Source organism: Fundulus heteroclitus, chromosome 13 (assembly GCF_011125445.2).
Source record: "Fundulus heteroclitus isolate FHET01 chromosome 13, MU-UCD_Fhet_4.1, whole genome shotgun sequence".
In the NCBI taxonomy this organism is placed as follows: Eukaryota; Metazoa; Chordata; class Actinopteri; order Cyprinodontiformes; family Fundulidae; genus Fundulus; species Fundulus heteroclitus.
Genome location: NC_046373.1, coordinates 17,974,750 through 17,996,242, shown reverse-complemented (window position 1 = coordinate 17,996,242; position 21,493 = coordinate 17,974,750). Strand labels below are relative to the sequence as shown.

At 39.6% G+C, this 21,493-nt stretch overlaps 1 protein-coding gene across 1 annotated transcript in view; it reads right to left on the bottom strand.

The window, feature by feature from the left end:
• LOC105935061 (brevican core protein) overlaps positions 1 to 9,368 on the bottom strand; it is a 32,108-nt gene extending 22,740 nt beyond the window's left edge. The window contains exon 1 of the mRNA XM_036145263.1: positions 9,100 to 9,368. Within this exon, the coding sequence (XP_036001156.1) occupies positions 9,100 to 9,119 (20 nt within the window). The 5' untranslated portion in view covers positions 9,120 to 9,368. The remainder of the gene's footprint in view (positions 1 to 9,099) is intronic.
• Positions 9,369 to 21,493: the final 12,125 nt, after the last annotated feature.

The following is a 21,493-nucleotide window of genomic DNA, read 5'->3' as shown; positions in this document are numbered from 1 at the left end:
AGCAGGCATGACGGGACGTCTACAGTTAACTCATACTGGCAACCTCGGTAAGACCTGGAAATGTTCCTTCATTGTGGAAAAGCCGTGCTTCTGCGCCGTTTCTTTCAAACTGAGTTTATTAGCTATTTTGTATTCAGCCCAGCTCGTGTGTCGGCTTCTTCAAAGAGGTCAGTTTTAAACCTGAGCCTTGAAAGTAGAAGAAAGGTGTGACTGTTCTCCTGAATTTTTATAGATCTTTCTTCTGTATGTGACCATTTCATAAAACCTCACAGAAGAAAACCTAAAAAGAGGCCTATTGCTGAACTGGAGGGTTCAATTAGTCTAGACTCCACCTTAGACTTCCTGAAGAGAGATGTCTTCCAGAACTCTACCTATAGTGAGCAATAGGTCCTGCAAATCAGTGATGTGGAGATGTTGTGGAGACTCTCGGGTTTGGAGACTCACAAGGCTATGTGGATAAAGCCTGACGGTTAGTCGAGTGCTTGTGAATCCCGCCCAAACTTCTAAATACTGTTGTTTCACTTCTGCCAGCAGCTCTGCCATCCCAAGGAACTCAATAAGCCTTGGCAGGAGTTCAGCTTTGAAATTAAGCCACAGAAGGCCATTGTTTCGCTTTTTAGAGCCTTCAGATACAACATCATTTAATATCTTAGCTGCCATTCACACTTCCTCCAATTATTTAGGTCATAGTAGTCAAGTCACAGTGTTAATGGTTGCAAACGTCAGTGCATCAACATATTCATCTATCGAAAGTTGCGATTAAAATCCTGGAGCTAGCTCGACAATTTTGGCAAATTCATGAGGTGTTACTAGAACCTGAAGCCTGGGCAGACGTCTTCTTCTGCCTTCCCACACAAACCCTGACGATCTCCTTCTGCAACAAAACCTTCCACCCAGACATAGATAGAGGTTTCATGTATTGTAAATTTAGATTAACAGTGCTAATCACTAAGATACAATGCTTAACCCACTTAAAAAGCCAACTCCACAATCTTAATCATTGTTTAAAATTTTGTTAAAACCCTTTGTTAACAAAACCGCTCTCTCTCTCACACAGGAGCAACGCTGCATCTGTTCATGACATAAATAATTAATGATCATTCATGACAAGGAAGTTAAACAAGACATTCTTGATTCTCTTCTTAAAGCTTCTTTTATTTCAGTCCTTAAAAGTGCATAGTGCAAGACTGGAAGTTAAATATTTATTTTCTTTCCCTTTCATGCCCTTGTGATTGCCCGGCAAGTAAAATTAGTAATCCTCTATTTACGCAGTAGCCTCTATAGGCTGGATTAGTCAGTTCATGAGATAGTGATTCGGGCCGAATCCTCTGGGCGTGCACCTGCCTACTTTGTTAAATCTCTGCCGTAATCGATGCATTAGCTCGAGAACTCGGGGTGACTTCAATATTTATAGCTTTCTTATGTCAGAAGACATTACGACTCTGAATAAAAGAGCTGTGCAGTCGCATGGGAAGATGCTTTTCCTCTTCTCCCATGCGCTTGCACAACACTGGTGTCATTTCAACTTGTCACCAGAGGGGGCAGACGTCTGCAAAAACCCTGGAACTTAACGCTTTGCTCCTTTTAAAGGGGCCAAGTCACATATAATGACTACGAATTTCTACAGTAGCTCTCTCTGGTTGCACACAAAGGTTTTCCAATTAAATGATTGCGCCCTTATTATATTTTATTTCTGTATTTTACACTTAGTATTTGCTCTATTTGTTAGTAAACAAAGTCTTTTTTTAGACCAGAAAAATGATATTGGCAATGGAGCTGAGCGAGAAAGAGGTTAAGTAACACTAGCCCTGGAGGTCATGTGGGTCTTTGACCACGCCGAGCTGTCACTTTACTACGAGACCTTACAGGACGCTCTACTGACTCTTAGAGTAGCTGCATTAATTGTCGGCATCTTGCTTTCTGATTGCGCCGCGGTACTGCATAAACAATGTTTATGTCTGCTGATCACACCCGGCGCAAACTACTTTTCAGGCTCAGAAAGGACAAGTAAACACTATCAAGATGAACGCTTGGCATTTATCTTTTTGTTTGAAGATGGATACGTGTTTTTTTGTATGTTTTCTTTTTATGGTCGTTTTACGTGACTAGGCCCCTTTAAAGAGACATTTTATTCTGCTTAAATTGGTGTCTGCAACCCTAGCAGAGACAGAGCAACAACAAACCCAACCTGTTAGTAATGAGCATGGTGTCGTAGAGCAAATTAGTACTTGTGCATTGGTAAATTCACTTTAGAACAAACAATACTCCAAATATGTTTTTTTCCAGTCTGAAATAAACAGGGACCTGAAAAAAAAATTAGATCAAGTCCAAAACTGAAAGGTGAACGTTAGAGCCAAACCCCAAAAAGTAAATCTCAGTAAGGATTTACCCTCTTGAAAGAAACTGAAGTGTAAAAAGAGTTAATATAAAGTATACTCTCTGCATTTGTGTCAAACATTCTCGTTAAAATGAGTTGGCACAAACAGACCTCATTGACTTTTCTCAAATGAAATGAACCTCTCTTAAGGCAGCATAATTGCAGTCTGTTTTCCTGGCAGCTGGGCAGACTTCAAGGCTGGTATCACTATTAGTATTCTTGACAAGAAAACATCTCATAAAAGAGCAATGATGGAGCCAAGAGGACAGCTGCACACTGTGCTTTCCCTTCATACCGACTCCCGCACAAAAGGCTTCATGGAAAATTAAAGGACAGGGCACTGGCACACTCACCCACCGTTTCTCTTTTCTTTCTCTCACTCTTTTCATGGCTGCAAAAGGGGAAGTTTTTATAGCACTTAGGATCCCTGTGCACAAGGCTTTGTGGAGGAGAAACAGCAGCATTAAGACCCCGGACACTGATGCAAATGGGCTCACTGTTAGGCTCAAACGTCGGCCTGTGAATTCGGGTTTGACGACGGCGGAGAAAAATTGCGGTTGCTTGGTGTTGTGCCATCTTTAGCTCACATTTGCCACTGAAGGCTTGCAGCTCGTTCTTGTTTAAACGACAGTGACACTGAAGACAAGTCGAGCTGAAATCGATGCCACCCACTGCATTTAGGGTTTTGCAGACTGCAGCCAAAGCGTTATGCAGGCTCTTTCTCCTGTTGACAACAAATTAGCTCCAGGCTGTTGTCTTTAGAGCCTGAAAAGAATATAAGAAATATAGGATTGCTTTTAAATATAATAAGTATACTTGATGAAGGAACATAAAGATGGTGCTCACGCTGTTTTGCAAATGTTGCACAGTAGAGAATATCCCCCTGCATCTCATGGGTGGTCCTCTGCAGAGTTCTGCATCACTGTCAGTACAGGGAAACCTGGTCCCTCCCTCCCAACCAGCTAGCCAGAAAATGACTTCTGATCCCAATTCAGCCGGGTCAAACACGTCCGTTTGACTGATGTGCTGAGAGATCGGAGGACTGCTGAGCTAGAACAACACACGTCGTCTCCAAAGCACACTATAATTGAGCTTCTACGAGGTGTAAATCTAGACTTCAGGCTTTCTCTACTCTACTGATAAACCCAATCTACTTTAGATTTTCAATCCCAGGTTTATCACTTTTGATTGCCCTGAAATGACGTGCAACATAAAGATAGTTGCGCACGACAGCAGTAAAACTATACTGCAACATTTTTGCGCGCACAAAAGATTGATTTAAACATAAAACTATTGACTGAATCCTCACAGAAAACCTATTTCTCTGGCGGCTTTGAGGGTTTCTTACTCAAAGAAACAATACCATGGGTTGTTTGTGTGCTATTAACGCTTTAACAGAAAGAAATCTCACAGCTGTCTAAGCAAGTAGCAACGTGTTAAAACTTTAGTGGATTCACAAGTTTAGCGATTTTTAGAGCTTTTCAGCATTTGATTTACATTTTGAAAGGTTTTATTCTAACGGTGATTGCTTTATAGCCCTAATCTAGTAGTTGTGGTCCATAAATGTAAGCATGAAAAAACAAAACAACATACAAGTAAAGTAAGTAAAGTCACAAAGGCTTTCCTCCAGCAACAGAGAGGCGAGATAAGTGTGTCTTCAGCAATCCTGAGCAACGCTCTTTGAAAAAAAACGGAAAGATGAAAACAACACAATTTATATTAATTTTGATGCAAATCAAAATTAAATCTATTTCTTAAGTATTGATTATTTCAAAATACCAGTTCATTTGACAACCTTACAGGTTGGTAGTGGTAGGTAGTTGTTTTTTGGTCATAGAAGGTCTTCTGTTCAGTCCTCCTCTGGTTTTTTTATGTTTGTGTATTATGGCAAGATCTCTAATTGGCAACTAGATTTTCTCATTGGAGAGATTAGAAGTGTTTAAAAAAAAGTATCAGAGTAACCATTAGGCTGTCTACTGCTAAAATCCTGCAACACAATTACCCCTAACATGCAAGCATGCGAAGAACCAACTGTGTGTCCCCCACAAAGTACTTATTCAGTAGAAACTTTTATGTTTTAAGATAACTTCAAAAGGTCAGAAAATTATATGTCCTTTGACGTGCCGGAAATGAGCAACGGCCCTAAACGAAGTTAATTATCTGTGAGAGAAGTTAGAGTATTAAGTCGACACCATAACTCTGGCTTCTTGCATATTTCGCTTGCACATCTCCAAGAAAAAACCACCAGGATGTCTCCCCACAACATGACTGTGCCAGAAAGCCACCCACCATGATTCACCATCCAGTGGGTCTGGGAAAGCTTCAAACTATGTTTCCACTTATTTTCACTCCGGTACCTGATCATTTTGAGAGGAAGGTTTTCTGTTTATAAAGCCACTTAGCTCTGAACTATAATTCAATCAGGGTTTTTTTTTAAATGTCAAAAACGTCTTTTTTTCCTTCGTATGAGAAGAGAAATCTTCATTTGTCATTGCAATTGTACATTCCCATCAAATTTGTCTTCTGCTTTTAATCCCTTCCTTATGGGAGCAGTGGGCAGCGACTGGGGAGCAATCTGAGGCTAAGGGTCTTGCTCAGGGACCCATTAGTGGTAGTCTGCGGGGTTTGAACCGCGTACTTGCAGCCTTCTCAGAATGAAAAACCACAAGACCTTAAGCATGTCTGGAGAACTACTGCCTACGGACTAGTTTAAAATGCTGCAGAGAAAGCCTGACTTCTAGGAAGAAAAAGACTTAAAAAGATGGACAGTTCATCACTGACGAGTCTGAGTGTCATTGAATCAGTTTCAAGATCAGGTATTTTCAATCAACATTACCAGGAACTTACCAAGTAATACATTTTAGGTCAGTACTACAAACTATAAGGTCAAACGGGCTGATTTCAGCACCACCCAGTTAGTGCATTTTTCTGTGAATGGGGCAAGGTAAAGAAAATTGACAAAACAGGAAAAGTAGAAATTACCTGATAGAGATGGTTTAAGAAAATAAGCAGATACTCGTCATAAGTCCAATGCTGAGGTTCAAAGTTAAAAATTAGAACAAAACACCCATCAAACTTGCCCTTGTGAGTAGTTAAATTAAAAAAGGGTGCTGAATACATGTATAGCTGACCCTGAATGCTGTTCCACCATTACAAGCAAAGAAACAATATTATATTTGAATCATCCTGTCTACCAGTTTTGATGCATTTTATGTTTTAATGGTATTTTTTGAAGGGGTTGAGTTGCCTCGCATCTTAAGCTCAAGAATCCACTGGAACATTATATAATCAGAAGCTACCAAAACATGGCTGCATGACTGAGTTTGACCTCTGGCTCTCTGTATGTCCATTAGTGAAATTCACCTGTGCCCCGAGGTGAACTGAAGTAGAGAGATGAAATGAAATGATGTAGAGTCAGAGGTAAGCACTCAAGACTAAAAAGCAACTCCCCGGGCATATAATAACCTGTACATTTTGAATATGTCAGGAAGTTATGCAATTAAATTATAACATTTGCTTTGTTTGTTTTGCCTTTTTCTGGATAGAAAGTCAGATTAAACACTATAAAACACAGATCTCCACTGTTACAGAAATGGGTTAAAGTCAGCTTTTTATCCCTCATTTCTTAAACGCTGGCCTTAAAACTTTTCTTTTCAATAAAGCCTCTAGATTATTTTCTATTTTTCTACTGTATTCTGCTGTAGGCTTAGACTGCTTGACGACATATTGACTCTCTCTTCTCTGGACAGAACCAGTGGTAATGCTCTTGTTTTTGTGCTCTCTCTCTTTGTGTTTTTGTTTCTTTTATCAAAAGAAGGTAGTTCTGATCTCGGGTTTTTGTGTTTTATTATTCGTTTCCTTTTCGTCTGTTTAACCCACTTTGCAAGAGTAGACTGTGATCAATGTGAGTCTGCTTCTAATAAAACTGTTCTACATTAGCTCTTAAGATAAGGGGCAGCTGGGCTTCTTTAGATACATTTGGATTGAATTCAGGGCATAACCCCACCTCTTGGTCAATGACCGCTGGAGAGAGGTACCAGACCCCCCACCCACCCCCCCCCCCCCCACCCCCCACCCCCCCCACCCCCCGCAACCCTGCATGGTATGCAGGTCAAGATATATATTTGAGTGAATGTGATGATTTTGTGCAGTGATGCAGTTGGTAGCACTGTTACCTTGCAGTAAGAAGGTCCTGGGTTCAATATAAATATATAAAGCTATATAAAATCAATTGAATTAAAATGGGAAAATAAATTGACCAAAGTATTATGAGATGGTTTGCTGCTGTATTTCAACAGTACTTGGACCCAAAGTTTCAGCCTTTTACAATCCCACCTCTTCGGTGCTTCAGGTATTTTTTCTCCTTTCCATCCATTGTTTGCTTCGTGGATTTAACACATACATTGGAATATTGTTCATTCAACCACACACTGACTGCCACACTTGTTGTTTTTCAGCATTTTTTCTTCATAATTGATTTGAAAAATCAAAAACAGTTTTGTCATGACTCTTGAGAAAGGATGTGACAGTGTAATTGTGTTTATGTTGTCTCTAATAATAACATACTTTGTACCAAGATGGTGATTCTTAGAGCCTTAAGCAGAAGAAATGGCAAACACGAACAGCAGGCAGATGTTGCATCTATCAGGTCCATTGCCAGGTCTCTGCTGTATTGTTTCCTATCAATAAAAGACTTGACTTTTATCTACTGCTATGCTGTCATGAGAGATAAAATAAGGACACCCTATTCAGTTCTAAATTTCAGAAACAAGTTCTGCAACTGAAATAATTCAAGAATAGCTCTTCAATTATTGGATCTAAATGCAACTATTTGATACCAGTTTATAGGTAAGACATATAATATTATTTCTCCAGTGAAACCACTATCACAATTGTCAGTATGTATGACTTTTTCTAAATAAACGGTGAAAAACACTGTGAAAGTCCTTTCCAAAACCTAGGAGACACCTGAGAATTGTCTTCTTTACTATAAATGCAGCAAATTTGGACTGAATCCGTTTAAGCCTATTTGATCCACAAAGGTTTTATTTGCCATTGTGCCAGGCGGAGCTGCCATGTTGGCACAGTTCAGGCAAATGTGCCAAAACTGTGCCAGATGTGTGTTTCACCTCATAAAAGGTAATCTAGTCAAATAAAAGTAGGACTCCTTCTGCATTTGACAAAGCCTTTGGTCACGACATCTACGCTGTACATCATCAACCGGTTTGGGAGCAGTTCATAAAACCAACTGTGCATGAAGCATGGAAGTCATAAAAGTGACTGCTACCATTTATATGACCAACGTTACGTACGGAAATAGTGTCCCCTGACAATGTCGGGGAAAAATGTACAATCGGTTGTTGGAAAGGTTTAACTTTCTAGTTTCCAAGGACACTAACCAGGAGAGGCAGAGCGAGAACATAGTTGTGTCCTGAAGCATGTTTCCGGAAGATTCTGCCATGTTTGATGTACCTTTAAGTGGCATCCTCTGTGTTTAAAGCGCTCATTTATCAAAAAGTTATCAACAAAAATGCATTTTCCAGTGGACGAAAACCTGGGCCACCGTTTCCTCCAATAGCTAGTCTTAACCTCTTTGGTTAAAACAATCTGATGAAAGTTTGTCTCTCTTCTTACTTTTGTTTTTGAGATGTTTGAAGAGTTTTGGGTTTTTTACATGTCATTTAACACCTTCTCAATGAAGCTACAGATGATCTCAGATTTTTCCTCAGATGTACCCCCTTATACATAGTAAACCTCATGGTGGATCATGTGGCCAAACCGTGGTGCAGCAGAGCATCCCCAAACCATGACACCTCCACCTCCATGCTTCACAGTTGGTATGAGGGTGACTACCTTGAATACTATATACGGTTTAACTCAAAGATATCCTCTGTTTTTGGGTCCAAATAATTCAGTACAAGACTCATCTATCCAAAGAACCTTATTTCAGAAGTCCTGGTCTTTGTCTACATACTTTCTGGCAAAATTCTGTCTGTCCTTCATGTTTTTACTTCTCAGAAGGTAAAGGTTTAACGCGTCTCAATGAAGGTTTAACGCGTCCAGACTCTTTGTGATTGTGAGGGCATGCACTTTGATATCAACTACAGAAATAGCCGTGCGTGTAATTTTAGATATCGTCACTTGGAGTAAATCTTACGGGTGTCCAGATTAATGTCTTACTCTAAATGTCATTTTTCAATTGCATTTTCAGGAGGTTTTGAAATAGATTTTCTTCCGTTTAATGTATACACCCTGAAGTAGTCAAGAGTGTGCAATTTATATATATATATATATATATATATATATATATATATATATATATATATATATATATATATATATATATATATATATATGCTTCACACTTCTCCAATTACCTGCCTTGATCAATTTGTGTTGCGCATCTATTCAGTAAGCGGTTCCAATGAAGTTCAAAGAGAAAGCAGCCACAGTCCAACTTTGAAAGTCCCCTTCAGAGTCAGATTAAATGCTGATAAAGTCCACTTAAAAACGCCAGAAAGCCAGTTTGCATTGAAGCAAAGTTTAAAGAAATGAGAGCTGGTTTGAAACTTTTGCACAGTAATGCACCTCACAGCTGAGCGCAGCTGAAATTAACTCCGCGCTGTTATAACGCAAAGCATCAAGGAGAACGATCTTTCCACCTGGCATGAAATCAAATGTCGACTTATTAAGTCATTACATTTAGCGACTCAAAAGCCTACCTGGTTGTTGTCAGCAGCATTTCAGCTGAAGCAGGACGGTCCGACTTCTCGCTACAAGTATGTCCCGTCAGCTCCTCTCTGCGTGCTGCAGTGCGACTGTCCGGTCAGGAGGGGGGGAGGAAAGCGGCTGGATGCTGTGCGCAGGTAGATGCAAGCTGGAGCTGCAGCCGTGCACCGACAGGCTCGGAGGCTCGGGGAGAAAGGAGGGAGATGGGAGAAAGCGACGCCACAAATGAAACCATGAACTGCCCACTCCCTCCATCCCTGCCCATCCAGCAGCCGGAGTGGAGGTGACGCAGGCTGGCCAGAGGAGGAGGAGGAGGAGGAGGGGGGCTGGGAGGAAGGGCATCCACGGAAACTGATGTTTTAGAGTACAATGTTCATGAAACTACCCAACCATATAGGTTAGCGCAAGGAGATGGACGAACCAGGGCAAGTCGCTGCAGGTAAACTGATAGTGCAGCATCCGTCACCTGCACACCTGAACACCAATGAAGAAGGTGCATAGGTTTTCCTAAATTAAATAAACATGCTTCCAATGGCTAAAAAGAACAAAAGAATGTGGTAATAATAATGAAAAATAAAATAAAAAGCATAAGCACCGTTATATTTCAGATTTGTTTAAATCTATGTTCACAGCTTCTCGTAAATCCCTGTAATATAATAGATACTAAGACACTCTTCCCAATTACCCAAAAGGTTACACTAATAGGACTCAGAACATTTAAAAGAGACATAAAATGTTTTATTTTTTTTCCCTGTTATGAAATCAGCACTCAATCGGACTCAACGAAGCTGAAACCCACAGGGTCCAGAGTAGTATCATGAACTTGTACCCGAATTTTAATATGCACATATTTTCTATTACTGAAGTAGCCTACTAGGACCTGATAACATTGCCAGAATAAAGGGTTTCAAATCTAAAAGGGACACGGTAAATCTGGTGCTTGCTTTTATTTTCAGTAGGTTAGATTATTGTAATGATGTCTGTGAAAAATTAGTGGCTGCAGATCATCCCAAAATGCTGCTGCTGAGTCCTGACCAACAGGAAAAATAGATCATGTCACACTAGTCCTTCAATCCGTGCACACTCATTGATTTGTAAAAATAAATAAAATAAAAAGTAAAAATTTGTTGACGATCTAGCCTCCTTTTTTTCAAATGAAATACGGATATAGTAAAAACATTTGTGCGTGAGACTTCTGGTGAGGAACTTCCTGTCACTGGCTAGCTAACTCATACATCACTGCAGCGGCTAACACTTCTTGGATCTAAATTCATTTCAGTGTTACTGGGCTGATGTGTACTTTTTTGTTGTTTTTTCAGTTTCTTTTGTTGCGTTCCAATTACCTTGGAAGTCGTAACTTGGAGCTGGGAATTGTGTAACACCCGAGTTAACATCTTTCTGGTTATTGCAATCAGAGAAGTTCCAAAAAAAAAATGTATGGAAAAGATTTGGAAAAGATTTGTTTTGTTCATAGTAGTTCTTACAAAGGTTGTTTAAAGCTGTATTTTCCACATGCTAACACCAGTTTTAATTTATTTGGTTCAGAGATGCAGACGTTACGTGTAACATTGATTTTAGACACATTCTTACAACTGTATAAAATAAACATGTTGTCATCAAAGGTTACTTTTGTTGATGCGAAGAGTTGCCATATTGGATTGGAACATCAGCCTTAAAAAAATGTCTGGGACTTTCCGAGGGGAACGTATGACTTTAGGGGCTGTTCCAGTTGAGTTCTTCCAAGTCGGAAGTCAGAATTTACATACATACATGCAGAATTTCTCCTGCTCCGCTTCATTTTTCATCCTGCCAGCTGCTATACATCTCCTCTGATTGCCCTAGCTGTTCCTCATTTCTCCTGATTCGTTTTTCCTGTTTGCCTGTCATTTGTCCACCCTGAGAATATCTTCTCTGTAGTTCTCTCTGTTTCTCGTTGGCTTCTTTCGTTTGGTTTCCTTCTCCCTGCTACTCCTTTATTTTCTCCATGCCCGATGTTCCATGAGCCCATTTGTAAGTTCGTTTCTGAGTCGTTAAAATTTTAGATTTTCATCACAGGGCCTTCAACGTCCTGTCTGTATTTTGGTTCTGCTAAAACCTCACAGTTAATGACAAGACATGGACCAGGTTGACACCTCCAGATCATTAGAGACCTGTTTGTCCAGTGTCACCACAGCATTTTATTTCTGCTGCCACACTGAGGACCAAACGGCATGAAAATGTGAGATGTGAAGAAAATGTTTGCTTCCCTGAATCTGGACTGAAACATGATTGTTTACAGCATCTTACCCATAAAGGTCAAAGATTATTTTTACACGTTAATTTTCATCATTTGCACTTTAAAGTTTTTTCTATTAATGGGTTTTGTGTTTTTAAGGTGGATCTCTCGCTTTCACTCCATTACTTTCCGGGATAGCAATTTGAAATACCCAATTTATGAACGGCGCCTTGCCTTGGGACATTTTTTTTCTTGCTTTTATAAGTTATTTAGACACATCAACCGCGATGACACCAACATTATAGTTTTCTCAATGGACCTGTTCAGACACTAAAACACCACTTATTAACCATGCAAATAGGGCAGTGAATAGTAATAGCACTTAAAATATGCGAGTCTGAACAAAATCTCAATATATTAGATTGGGGAGTTTCACAACGAGGGGGCAACATATGAGAGTTTGATGCGTTTTGCCTAATTCTGATTGAACAGATGGAAAGCCAAGGGTTAAGAAGTCCTGAGAACACAAGCTATAACTTCACTGTTAACGAGATACAAAAGGGGACAAGTATGATCGCAACTGAAATTGAAAGAAAGGTCAAACTGGTAAGTAGTGTCAGATTTAATGTATATAACCCTCTATCACAGCCAGGGCAAAAGTGGAAGTAAGTTAATGACTGATGTTATTGTGTGCCTTGTAAAAGTGTTTTGACGTTACAACCAAAAAACTTCAATACGTTTAAACCAACACAAAGTAGGGTATCATTGTGCAGTTTAACTAAAAGGATACATGAGTTTATATTTTCATTTACAAATTAAAATCTGAAAGGTGTGGCTTGCATTTGTATTCAGCCCCATTTACTCTTGATACCCTCCCCCCCAAAAAGAAATCCTATGCAACCAATTCCCTTCAGGATTCACATGTGTGTAACTGAATCTACACATTTAGAGCATAAATGCAGCTGTGCTGTGAATGCCTCAGAGGTTTGTTATAGAACATTAGTCAACAAACAGCATCACGAAGACCAGGAATAAAGAGCAGGAAGATCTCTGACTAAAATGTGTGCTAAAGGAGGGATCTGTAATGCCGGGCAGTGGTCACGGGTCATGGATTTGGAAAACACTGGTTTAGGAAATCAAAGACCACAAGAAACAAGAGCACACCCAACCACAATGTTTAAAGAACCACAAAACAGAACATGACCAAGATCAGAAATAACCCAAACCATATGAAACTGGTGACTTTCTGTAGAGTATAGCTGTGGTCTAACCTCCTGACCTGAGACTAAATTTCCATTTCGAGGAAAACAAACTCCTGCAAAAATGTATGAACAAAGGAAACGTCTCGGCGTTATTCAGCTGATTTTGCAGCTTTTTACTTTTACAAATTACATACAGCACGTTTTCAGGGTTTGAATTGTTTGTCTGCTGTGTCATCCAGGATGTTTGCATTGCATTAAATACATAGTAAAAAATAAGATGTGGGAAGCGAGCAGCTCTCTGCGGACAGTGAATGGTGCTTTGTGGAGGATGTACTGGGACTCAGCCGCATCTCTGCACACCTGAGGAATCTCACACCCAGGTAACAGTCTGGGAAGGAAATGTCGGAGCTCAAAGAGCAGGCGGAGATCAGAGGTCTTGCTTACGACTTGGACCAGCTGTCACAGTGACCTAGATTGACTCCACAGGCAGCAGAATAATATCATACTGACCATACTATCATACTTCTTTACAAAACTTGAAGACAAACCTAAGATTTTTATAAGAAAATTTAGTATATTTGTAACATTGCTTCTGGTTATTCTTTACATCCTGCACTGTGGCTTCAACAAGATAAACACACTTCTGTACTTTCTGGTACCTTACTTCATGATGAAAAGGTTTCCTTGTTTCTGCTTTTGATCAAAGATTTCAGAGCCAAGCTTAGATGGGAAAAGTTTGAATTTTGGCAGCTTATTCAAGTCTCAGGCCATAGTTGTCAACCAAAAAAGTTGAATTGCTCCCAAATGTTTGGGGATCAGTCTGAAGAAGTTCAGGTATCCAGGTGTTTTGGTTCACAGGTGATGGCAGGATGGAGCAGGAGACCGCCAGACGTATTGGAACCTCACCTGCATTAATTTTTGGCACAGCTCCAGTCTGTTTTGATAAACTAATTGAGCAAAACAGCAAAGCTCTCAACTAACTAGTTTGTCGAAGTCCTATTCAGTTGATCTATATAGTGCCGACTGACAACACTTGTCATCTAAAGGCACTTTACAAAGTCAATTCTATCGAATTGATTGGTCAAAAAGTTTATATCTATATCTACTGTATACTATCTAAGGAAACCCAGCAGATTGCATCAAATCATTGACTTTGCAGCATTCACTCTTCCTGGATGAGCACGTAGCGACAGTGGACAGTGGCTTGCAGTGTATCGTTAACTTTGCAGCAATCCCTCATGCCAAGCGTGCATGTAGCGACAGTGGGGAGGAAAACTCCCCTTAAACAGGAAGGAACTTCCAACAGAACCAGGCTCAGTGTGAGCAGCCATCTGCCACGACAACTGGGGGGTTTGAGAGGACAGAGCAGAGACACAAAAAGAACGCAGAAGCACTGATCCGGGAGTACTTTCTATCTGAGTGAAAAGCTTTCCTTTATTTATTTAATTTGTGTTCTTATACTGTTAATTTTATAGTGTTCATCATTTCTGCTGTTATTGGTATTTGTAACTGAGGAGGCCAGTTTCAGTCGTGGAATTGATGCAGAAGAAGAGAATAATGCCTTTCATATGAGTGAGGAGGAGGAGGAGGAAGACACAGATGTGGAGGGAAAGGAGAAAGAGGAGGAGAAGGAGATGGTGGAGGAGGATGAAGCTCAAGAACCACCAGTGCTACACAGTGCTAGTTACAGTTGCAGGGCTGGGTTGGTAATAGATGTTTGTATTGAATTACATTAATAAACCTCTTGAGATCTGAGGATTGCACTCGAAACCGAGGCTTTTTGGCATCTCATAGCTAATAGGCTGAAAAGGCTGATTAATTTCAGGTCTAGCTTGTGTTTCAGGATGTAGCTTCAGTTTTTGCTCCTTAATGTTTGTTTTGAACTTTATGAAAAGTTGCGTGTTTAGTAAACTGTTATAAACTGAAAATAGTCTTTATTTCTATCATTAAATACATACACATGGCTTTAATTGTTGAAAAAAGTATCTTTTTCCTACATATAAAGTGTTCATGTGAAAATTATGGTTCCACACATGTGATCGAATGAAAGGCCTCTAATTAAGCACCTTAGGGTGGCTGGATTCAGCTTTGACATAAGGTGAGAAGCCCCATCATTTAGCGGGACCTTAAATGGAGCCACTGCTTCTCCACACTGAAGGGAGTCAGTTGGGGTGGTTGATCAGGAAGCTTCCTGTATGCTTCCCTTTGGATATTGTTGAGGCAAATCCCACTGGGAGGAAACCGTGGGTCTATTGTACCCCTCCTGCCCTGAGAATTTCTTCAGATCCCCCAGAATGAGCTGGATAATGTTGCAGAAGACGGACCTAAATCCTACAGAAAACCAAAGAGGTGAGTTGAGGAGAGGAGAGCATAAAAGGACCCAGATTCTGGACAATGACGAGAAACTGTTCAAAAAAGGAGGGCCAAATATCCCAGATTTGATGATAGGTGTTTTCTTTTCCCATACTTCACAGTTTAAAAATATTTATGAGAGCTAATATTTATACTTATTTGGAGAAGATCAATCTGTATATACACCCATGTCATTTCTTCATACTCTTAATTCTAACAAAATTTGTCTTTAGACCAATAAAAAGTGGGTTTTTGCTTTTTACTCAAAGGTTTTCACGCTGTTTATTGACACCATATAGAGGCCAATTTGATAAATATAATATTAAAATATAAATTTATTTCAGTAATTCAGCACATAAACGTGGGCCTGATTAAAAGTCTGTTTTAATACTTGCTTAGAAGGTTGTTCTTTTCAAGAGGTACTGTCAAACCACAACATTGGCCTGGAAGATTGAGGCTATCTGAGGAAATTAAAGCTCAAAAGAGGTTTGTTTTATCATTTGAACCGCAATAAGTTAGTCTTCTCCAAAATATCCGCTTGCAGCTGACTAAAATTGCCCAAACACGGTTAAGCATGCAGGCAGGCAATGCCTCAGAGCTGCATACGGGTTAAAGTTACATTTTCCAGCAGCCTTCAAACATCCAGTCTATAATCAGACTCTATCATTACACTGAAGCAGCAGCTTAGATCATGACAAGAGCTGCACTCGGGTTTAGTTTGAAACCGTCTTCATGCAGATGCTCTACAAGTCCATGGGTTGTTTTTTTTTTAAATCCATGTTTTAAACGAAAATTTTCCATCACTTCATCAGTTCTCTTTTGACGTAATCTCACGCTCAATAAGCAGTTTCTGCTCGAAGGGTTCAGCTGCTTTACACGCAGGCGTCCCTGCCAGGTGGGACTCATTAATGTAGGCTCTGTGGTGGAGGAGCAACCATGACTCAGCTAAACAGCAACAGAGCCTCCAGTTTACTCTGTTTGCAACCCTGATTCTGCATGAGCCATGCAAGCGGTTTCATTTAACAGGATTACCAGGACTGCTGTCAACTCACCACCAGACAGAAATTATAAGACGGACAGTTTAAGGCTAAAATCGGCACTTTTCTGTGAGCAAATGGAAAAAGGAAAGAAAGAAAGAAACGAGACAAATGAAGTAATGCATCATTTCCACTTCACTGCTACACCTCACCTAGCTGCAGACTCAAAACCGTACAATGACAGTAGAGACGACTGGCCTTACACTAATTTTTCCTCCCATAAACTTGAAAACCTCAAAAAAAAAAGAAAAAAAAAGAAATAATGTTTCCGCTGACTGGCAGCTTTTATTCCCTCATGGATGCAGAGGCAAACTGGTTCAGGACGGGCAAGTCTGGGAAAAATCTGCAGCTCTCATCCCGCCACCGGCCAAACCGACGGCTCAGCATGGTTTCTGCATTGCAATGACCAGAAATTAGGGCATAAGGAACCGCTGTGAAATATCAACGCAAAATTTATGATCTGCAACACGTCAGTTTCTCCTGTCAATGAATGAGGTTGCTCCACCGGCTGAAGAACTGGCATTAAAACTTTCTTGGTTACGCGGTAAATCAATACATGTGGTTGACCAGACGGAAAAATAAACCGTCACAGTCTGCTCCTTTCGTATATTACATACACTTCTGTAAATCCCATTGACTAAACTGGTTGTTTTAGTCATACGTACAAAGACATATTTATGACAGTAGTGTGTAGAAGTGAAAATGTTGGCTTATTTGTGAGCTTTTGATCAGAATGATTTATTTCCAGGGGTCTGAATGAGATCAAAAGGATGAGTGAGTTGGGCGCGCTTTGGCAAAAAGAGCAAAACAAAACTAAAAAAAAAAGCAATACTTTCTGCTAATTTAGATTTTAACTGTGATTGTGCATCATGTAGTTTTACCTCGGAAAGATCCAGTGGATTTCCCCATAAAGCCCTGCGGTTTCTTTTGTTACGGATTATGAGACAATGAGGGAAACGAACCCAAGGATGTGTGGCATGTGTAAACTAATGGACACTTATCTTCCCTGAAGTCAAGCTCTCAGTCTAATGGTGACGACAACATGGGGTAATCGACCAATCAGGAGCGGGCTTTGCTCATCCGTATAAGCTGACGTGGCCGGGGGTCGGACATGCTCGAGCGTTTGGAAATCTGCCCGTCTCGCATTGTTTTAGACTTAGACAGCTTTATTTGTCATTTTGTATGCACAAAATGCGTACAGAACGAAATTTCGTTTGCATACAGCTTGAAAAATCACAGTAAATTGCAGTAAATTTCAGGATAAGGGTGCAGCAGTGATTTATGTAAACAATTGAAATGCAAACAGTGTAAACAATGCAGGGGAAATAGACAGTGTGCGGCTCACAGTGTACAGGTGAGTATTATTAAAACCGTGCAATACACGAATGTGGTACAGAGTCCATTTGTGGCTTCAGCAGTTCAGCAGTCTGAAGCATATGTGCAAATGTGTAAATGTTCAGATATACAAATGTGATACAGTGTCCATTTTGTGGCTTCAGCAGTTTTGTATGAGAGTCCAGTCCTGAAGCTGTAAACATCCCTCTGCCTTTTAGATATTTTAAAATATGGTTTCTGTTTCAAGAGTCTTTTTATCACTGCAGAAACACCGAATCTTTCAAGAAAAGAACCTGGATGAACCGCAACGGGATGCGGTCATTTAACACTTTCTACTTTTTATCACGCCGCAGCCACAAACTTGCATATATCTTCTTCAGATTTTATGTGGCAGGTCGACACAAAGTAGAGTATAACCGTGAAGTAGAATAAATTCTGGCTTGGCAGACACACTTACTCCGACAGGCCGAAATAAATTGCTGTTTTGCCAGTTACCTTCACAAAGCAAACAGGTTTAAGCATGGATGTATTTGGCCTGCATGCCAAACACCTTGAACACGCTTTAAACACAGCAGTACACGGTGGAATGGGGCTGCTTCTCCTCACCAGGGAAGCTGGTCAGAGGTGGCTGGATGAAGGGGGCTAAAAACGAGACAATCAGGGAAGAAAACCTGATATTGACTGCGGATAGATCACACATGAGTGGAGGCTCACCTTCCAGCAGCAGAAGGATGCTAAACTTGGCATCAGAGCTGCAGTGTAATAGTTTAGATTCAAATCGTTTTCCCTTGTTAGAATGGCTTAGATCCAAATCATATGGAGAATTTCTAAAGCTGATCCTCACAGGTCCAATCTGACTGAACCCGAGTCCTTTTGAAAATTAGAACAGGACGTGGTTCTACTCATTTTTTTTAATATTAGGTGGCAAAATACCCAAAATAATAACATTGTTTTCCTTCACTTTGCAAATCATAATTTTCGACTATCAACAAAAAAGAATAAAAACAATCTCAACAGAATAGCAACGTTTGCAGCTGTCAGGTGACAAAATTAGACTTAGACTTAGACTTTCTTTATTGTCATTTTGTATACACAGAGTGCATACAGAACGAAATTTCGTTTTCACACAGCTCAGAAATATTGCAGTAACTCTACAGGATACCTTGCAGTGAATTACAGTACAGGATAAAGTGCAGTGATCAATCGCAGTCACTTACAGGATAAATTTCAATTTGCTTCCGGATAAAGTGCAGCAGTGAACAAATGTGTAGCTTTGTCTATGGAAATTAACATTAATATAGTTTTGACCAACTCAAAATTCAATATGGTTTCTGCAGACTTAAAGCAACATAACAGCTGCAGTTTTAACCCTTTTTATGAGCTCTTCTGCTGTTTATATTATTAAATCAGTCACAGACGGCAGTGTTTTTTATGCTGTATAGTTCTGTTGCAAATAAAATGCTTATTTCTGCAACGTTCACTGTGTTTTATACCCTCTGCAGCCATATTGGGCTTATTATTCTAGGTTGCTCTGGGATTTTACACAAGGCAAGTTTATTTACATAGCACTTGTCACTAAACAGAGTATGCTGTTTAGGACTTTCTGAGTTTATTCCAGGAATAAAATAGAGGTACTTTAGTAATCCCATTTTGTAGAATTACTTATGTAGTCAGAAGCAAACAAAGACTGATAGATATAAGATAGATATTAAACTAAAAGATAAAAACAAAAAAATCCAGAAATTATGGCTTCTTGCTCACTGTATCATAAGATTGTCAGGAAATTAGTTTTGTAGTTTTTTTTTTTTGCAAACTTTCACATTGTCAACTATCCTACAGGCAAAAGGGTAAAGCATTTTGTCCAGTTTAGACAAGCCTTTAATTATTGTGACTAATTAATTACGAACAGTAATTATTCTGTTTTAAATGTAATTGAAGTTGCTTTATGTGACATTCTCCTTAAATAAACAGCTCAGCTGATGCCAGTAGTTTTTTTTTTTGTTCTGCGAACTGATTTATTTCCTAAGCCATTTCTACACCTAAATTATTTTTCATGGCTGGTAATAAATTTGTCAATTGAGTCATATTTGCAAGGTATAACACATCGCAGGTACAACCAGCGTTGCCAGAGAGAAAGAGTCAAACGAGGTGAGTGAGGACTTTGTTGAAAGTAGCCCGTCTGTGTAGTCTTCTCCTCCCAGACCGTTTCCATGTCTCCTTCAGGTTTCCCAGACGCTTAGGAAAGACAGACTCATTTGTCTGACAGCTTTAAGTTTTGGACAGCTGTGCGCGGGTCTGTCTGGGCATTGGTAAAGAAGAAATGCTTCTTTTTTTTTTCTCTCTCTCTCTTTTTAAAAAGCCCATTTTCTGCCTCATGACTGATCCAAAACAGGCGGCACCCGTTTCCATTCCAGAAGCTGCCAATACCACAAATAATCTCTCCTTTTTTTTTTTTTTTTCTCATGGTACAGACTCAGCGGATAACGCCTAAAATAAACCAACAATCATTGCCGTTCTGTTAGTCTTGGCTATAAGATAATTAAACTCCCCATTCACATCTGTTATTAGATATACAAAAGCTTTAGGACTGCTATGGCACCATTTTTACTCAAACTCAAAGTGTAGCACAGAATATTAAGTCATCAGATAGTTACTCTTCATATATGTTTGCTGGTAAAAGTTTTTTTTTCTTTTAAACAAGGCTTATTGAAGCTCGGTTATCATGGGTGGATGGAGAGACTTAAAGATGCCGCACTCGCCGGCCACTTTCTCAGGTAGCCTGCACCTGTTCAACTGCTCGTTAGCATAAACAGTGACTCAGCCACTGACCTATATAATACACTGGAGTGCTGATTTTGCCGAAAAACTGAAGTCACTGGCCGCCATCTTGCTACTCCCTACTCTCACAGAATCTCATAGGATTTGCTTGCAATAACAAGCATTTTTCTGGCTGAGTGAAAACATTTCACAGGTAATTCTACAGTGAGTGGAGGTTCTAACACTATCAACTACTAGGAAATTAGGTGCTGAAATATTTTACATGTTATTCATATTAAATACGTATATATAAGTATGTGTGTATATGTATACACATATGTAAAAATATGTTTTTGTATATTGTTATTTTTATTTTTAAAAATGTTAAACATATATATTTAAATGAATAAAATGCAAAATATTTCAGCACATGACTTTCTCAGTACTTGATATTTTTAGAACATAACATAAAAGTATATGGCATTTGACATTTTAAAAGTCTTAAGCCCCCCCTGAACAGTAGAAAATCCTCGTTATTCAATGCTGTAGCGCACATATTCCCTAGTTACTTTGGGAAAATAGGGAGTACCAATATGGCGGCTGGTGGCTTCAAAGCGACTCGTTCAAACAGACGGTGATTAGCACTCCAGTGTATAATATAGCTCAGTGGACTCAGCGAATCACGTGGCAGTTACTTCGTGCGTTTAGGCATGGGCTCTTTGCAAGATGGGCTGTTCTGAGTATTTCCAAACCTACTTATCTCTTGGATTTTTACACACAGTTCAGAGGAGAATGAGCTGACTGACTTGGGATGATTTAAAAAAAAGAAAAAAAGCAGATGAGCTACAGCAGCAGAGGACCACACCAGGGGCCAGTGCCGTCAGCTAAGAACAAGAAACTGAGGCAACAATTCACACAGGCTCATAAAAATAGCAATATAACTGGAAAAATGTTGCCTGGTCCAATCAGCTGCAATATTCAGATATTACTCCTATATAGTAACTGTTATTGGTAACAAAATTATCTTTGTAATCGGATCTAAACATTAAACTCGTGTGTGAAAAGCAACAAGCCCACACTCGCCACCTTTTGTTCGGCTGTAAGCTTGTTTACAAATTAAGCAGACAGCAAATCTGTAGTCACTTCTGAGTTGTTTTTTTTTTACTTTTTGATCGCTTCTGCTTTAAATTTAATAGTTAAACTGTTAATTTCATTGATAACTTAAAGCTTAAATTGTCTGGGTACATTTAAAGCGGAAATAAGGGATTAAAAGGCTCCACTATGCTTAAGAAAAGTCCTTTTATTTTGTGAGGGTGCACCACAGCAGGGTTTCTCTGTAAGCATGTCATCATTCACAACTATAAAACACAGGATTGACATTTAGTCATAATACGACAAAATAAAAATAATTCACATGTTGCACACAGGTAAGTTTCACAATATGATCTTTAAATGCGGAAACATTATTTTTTAGGCCAGTCTGGCCTGC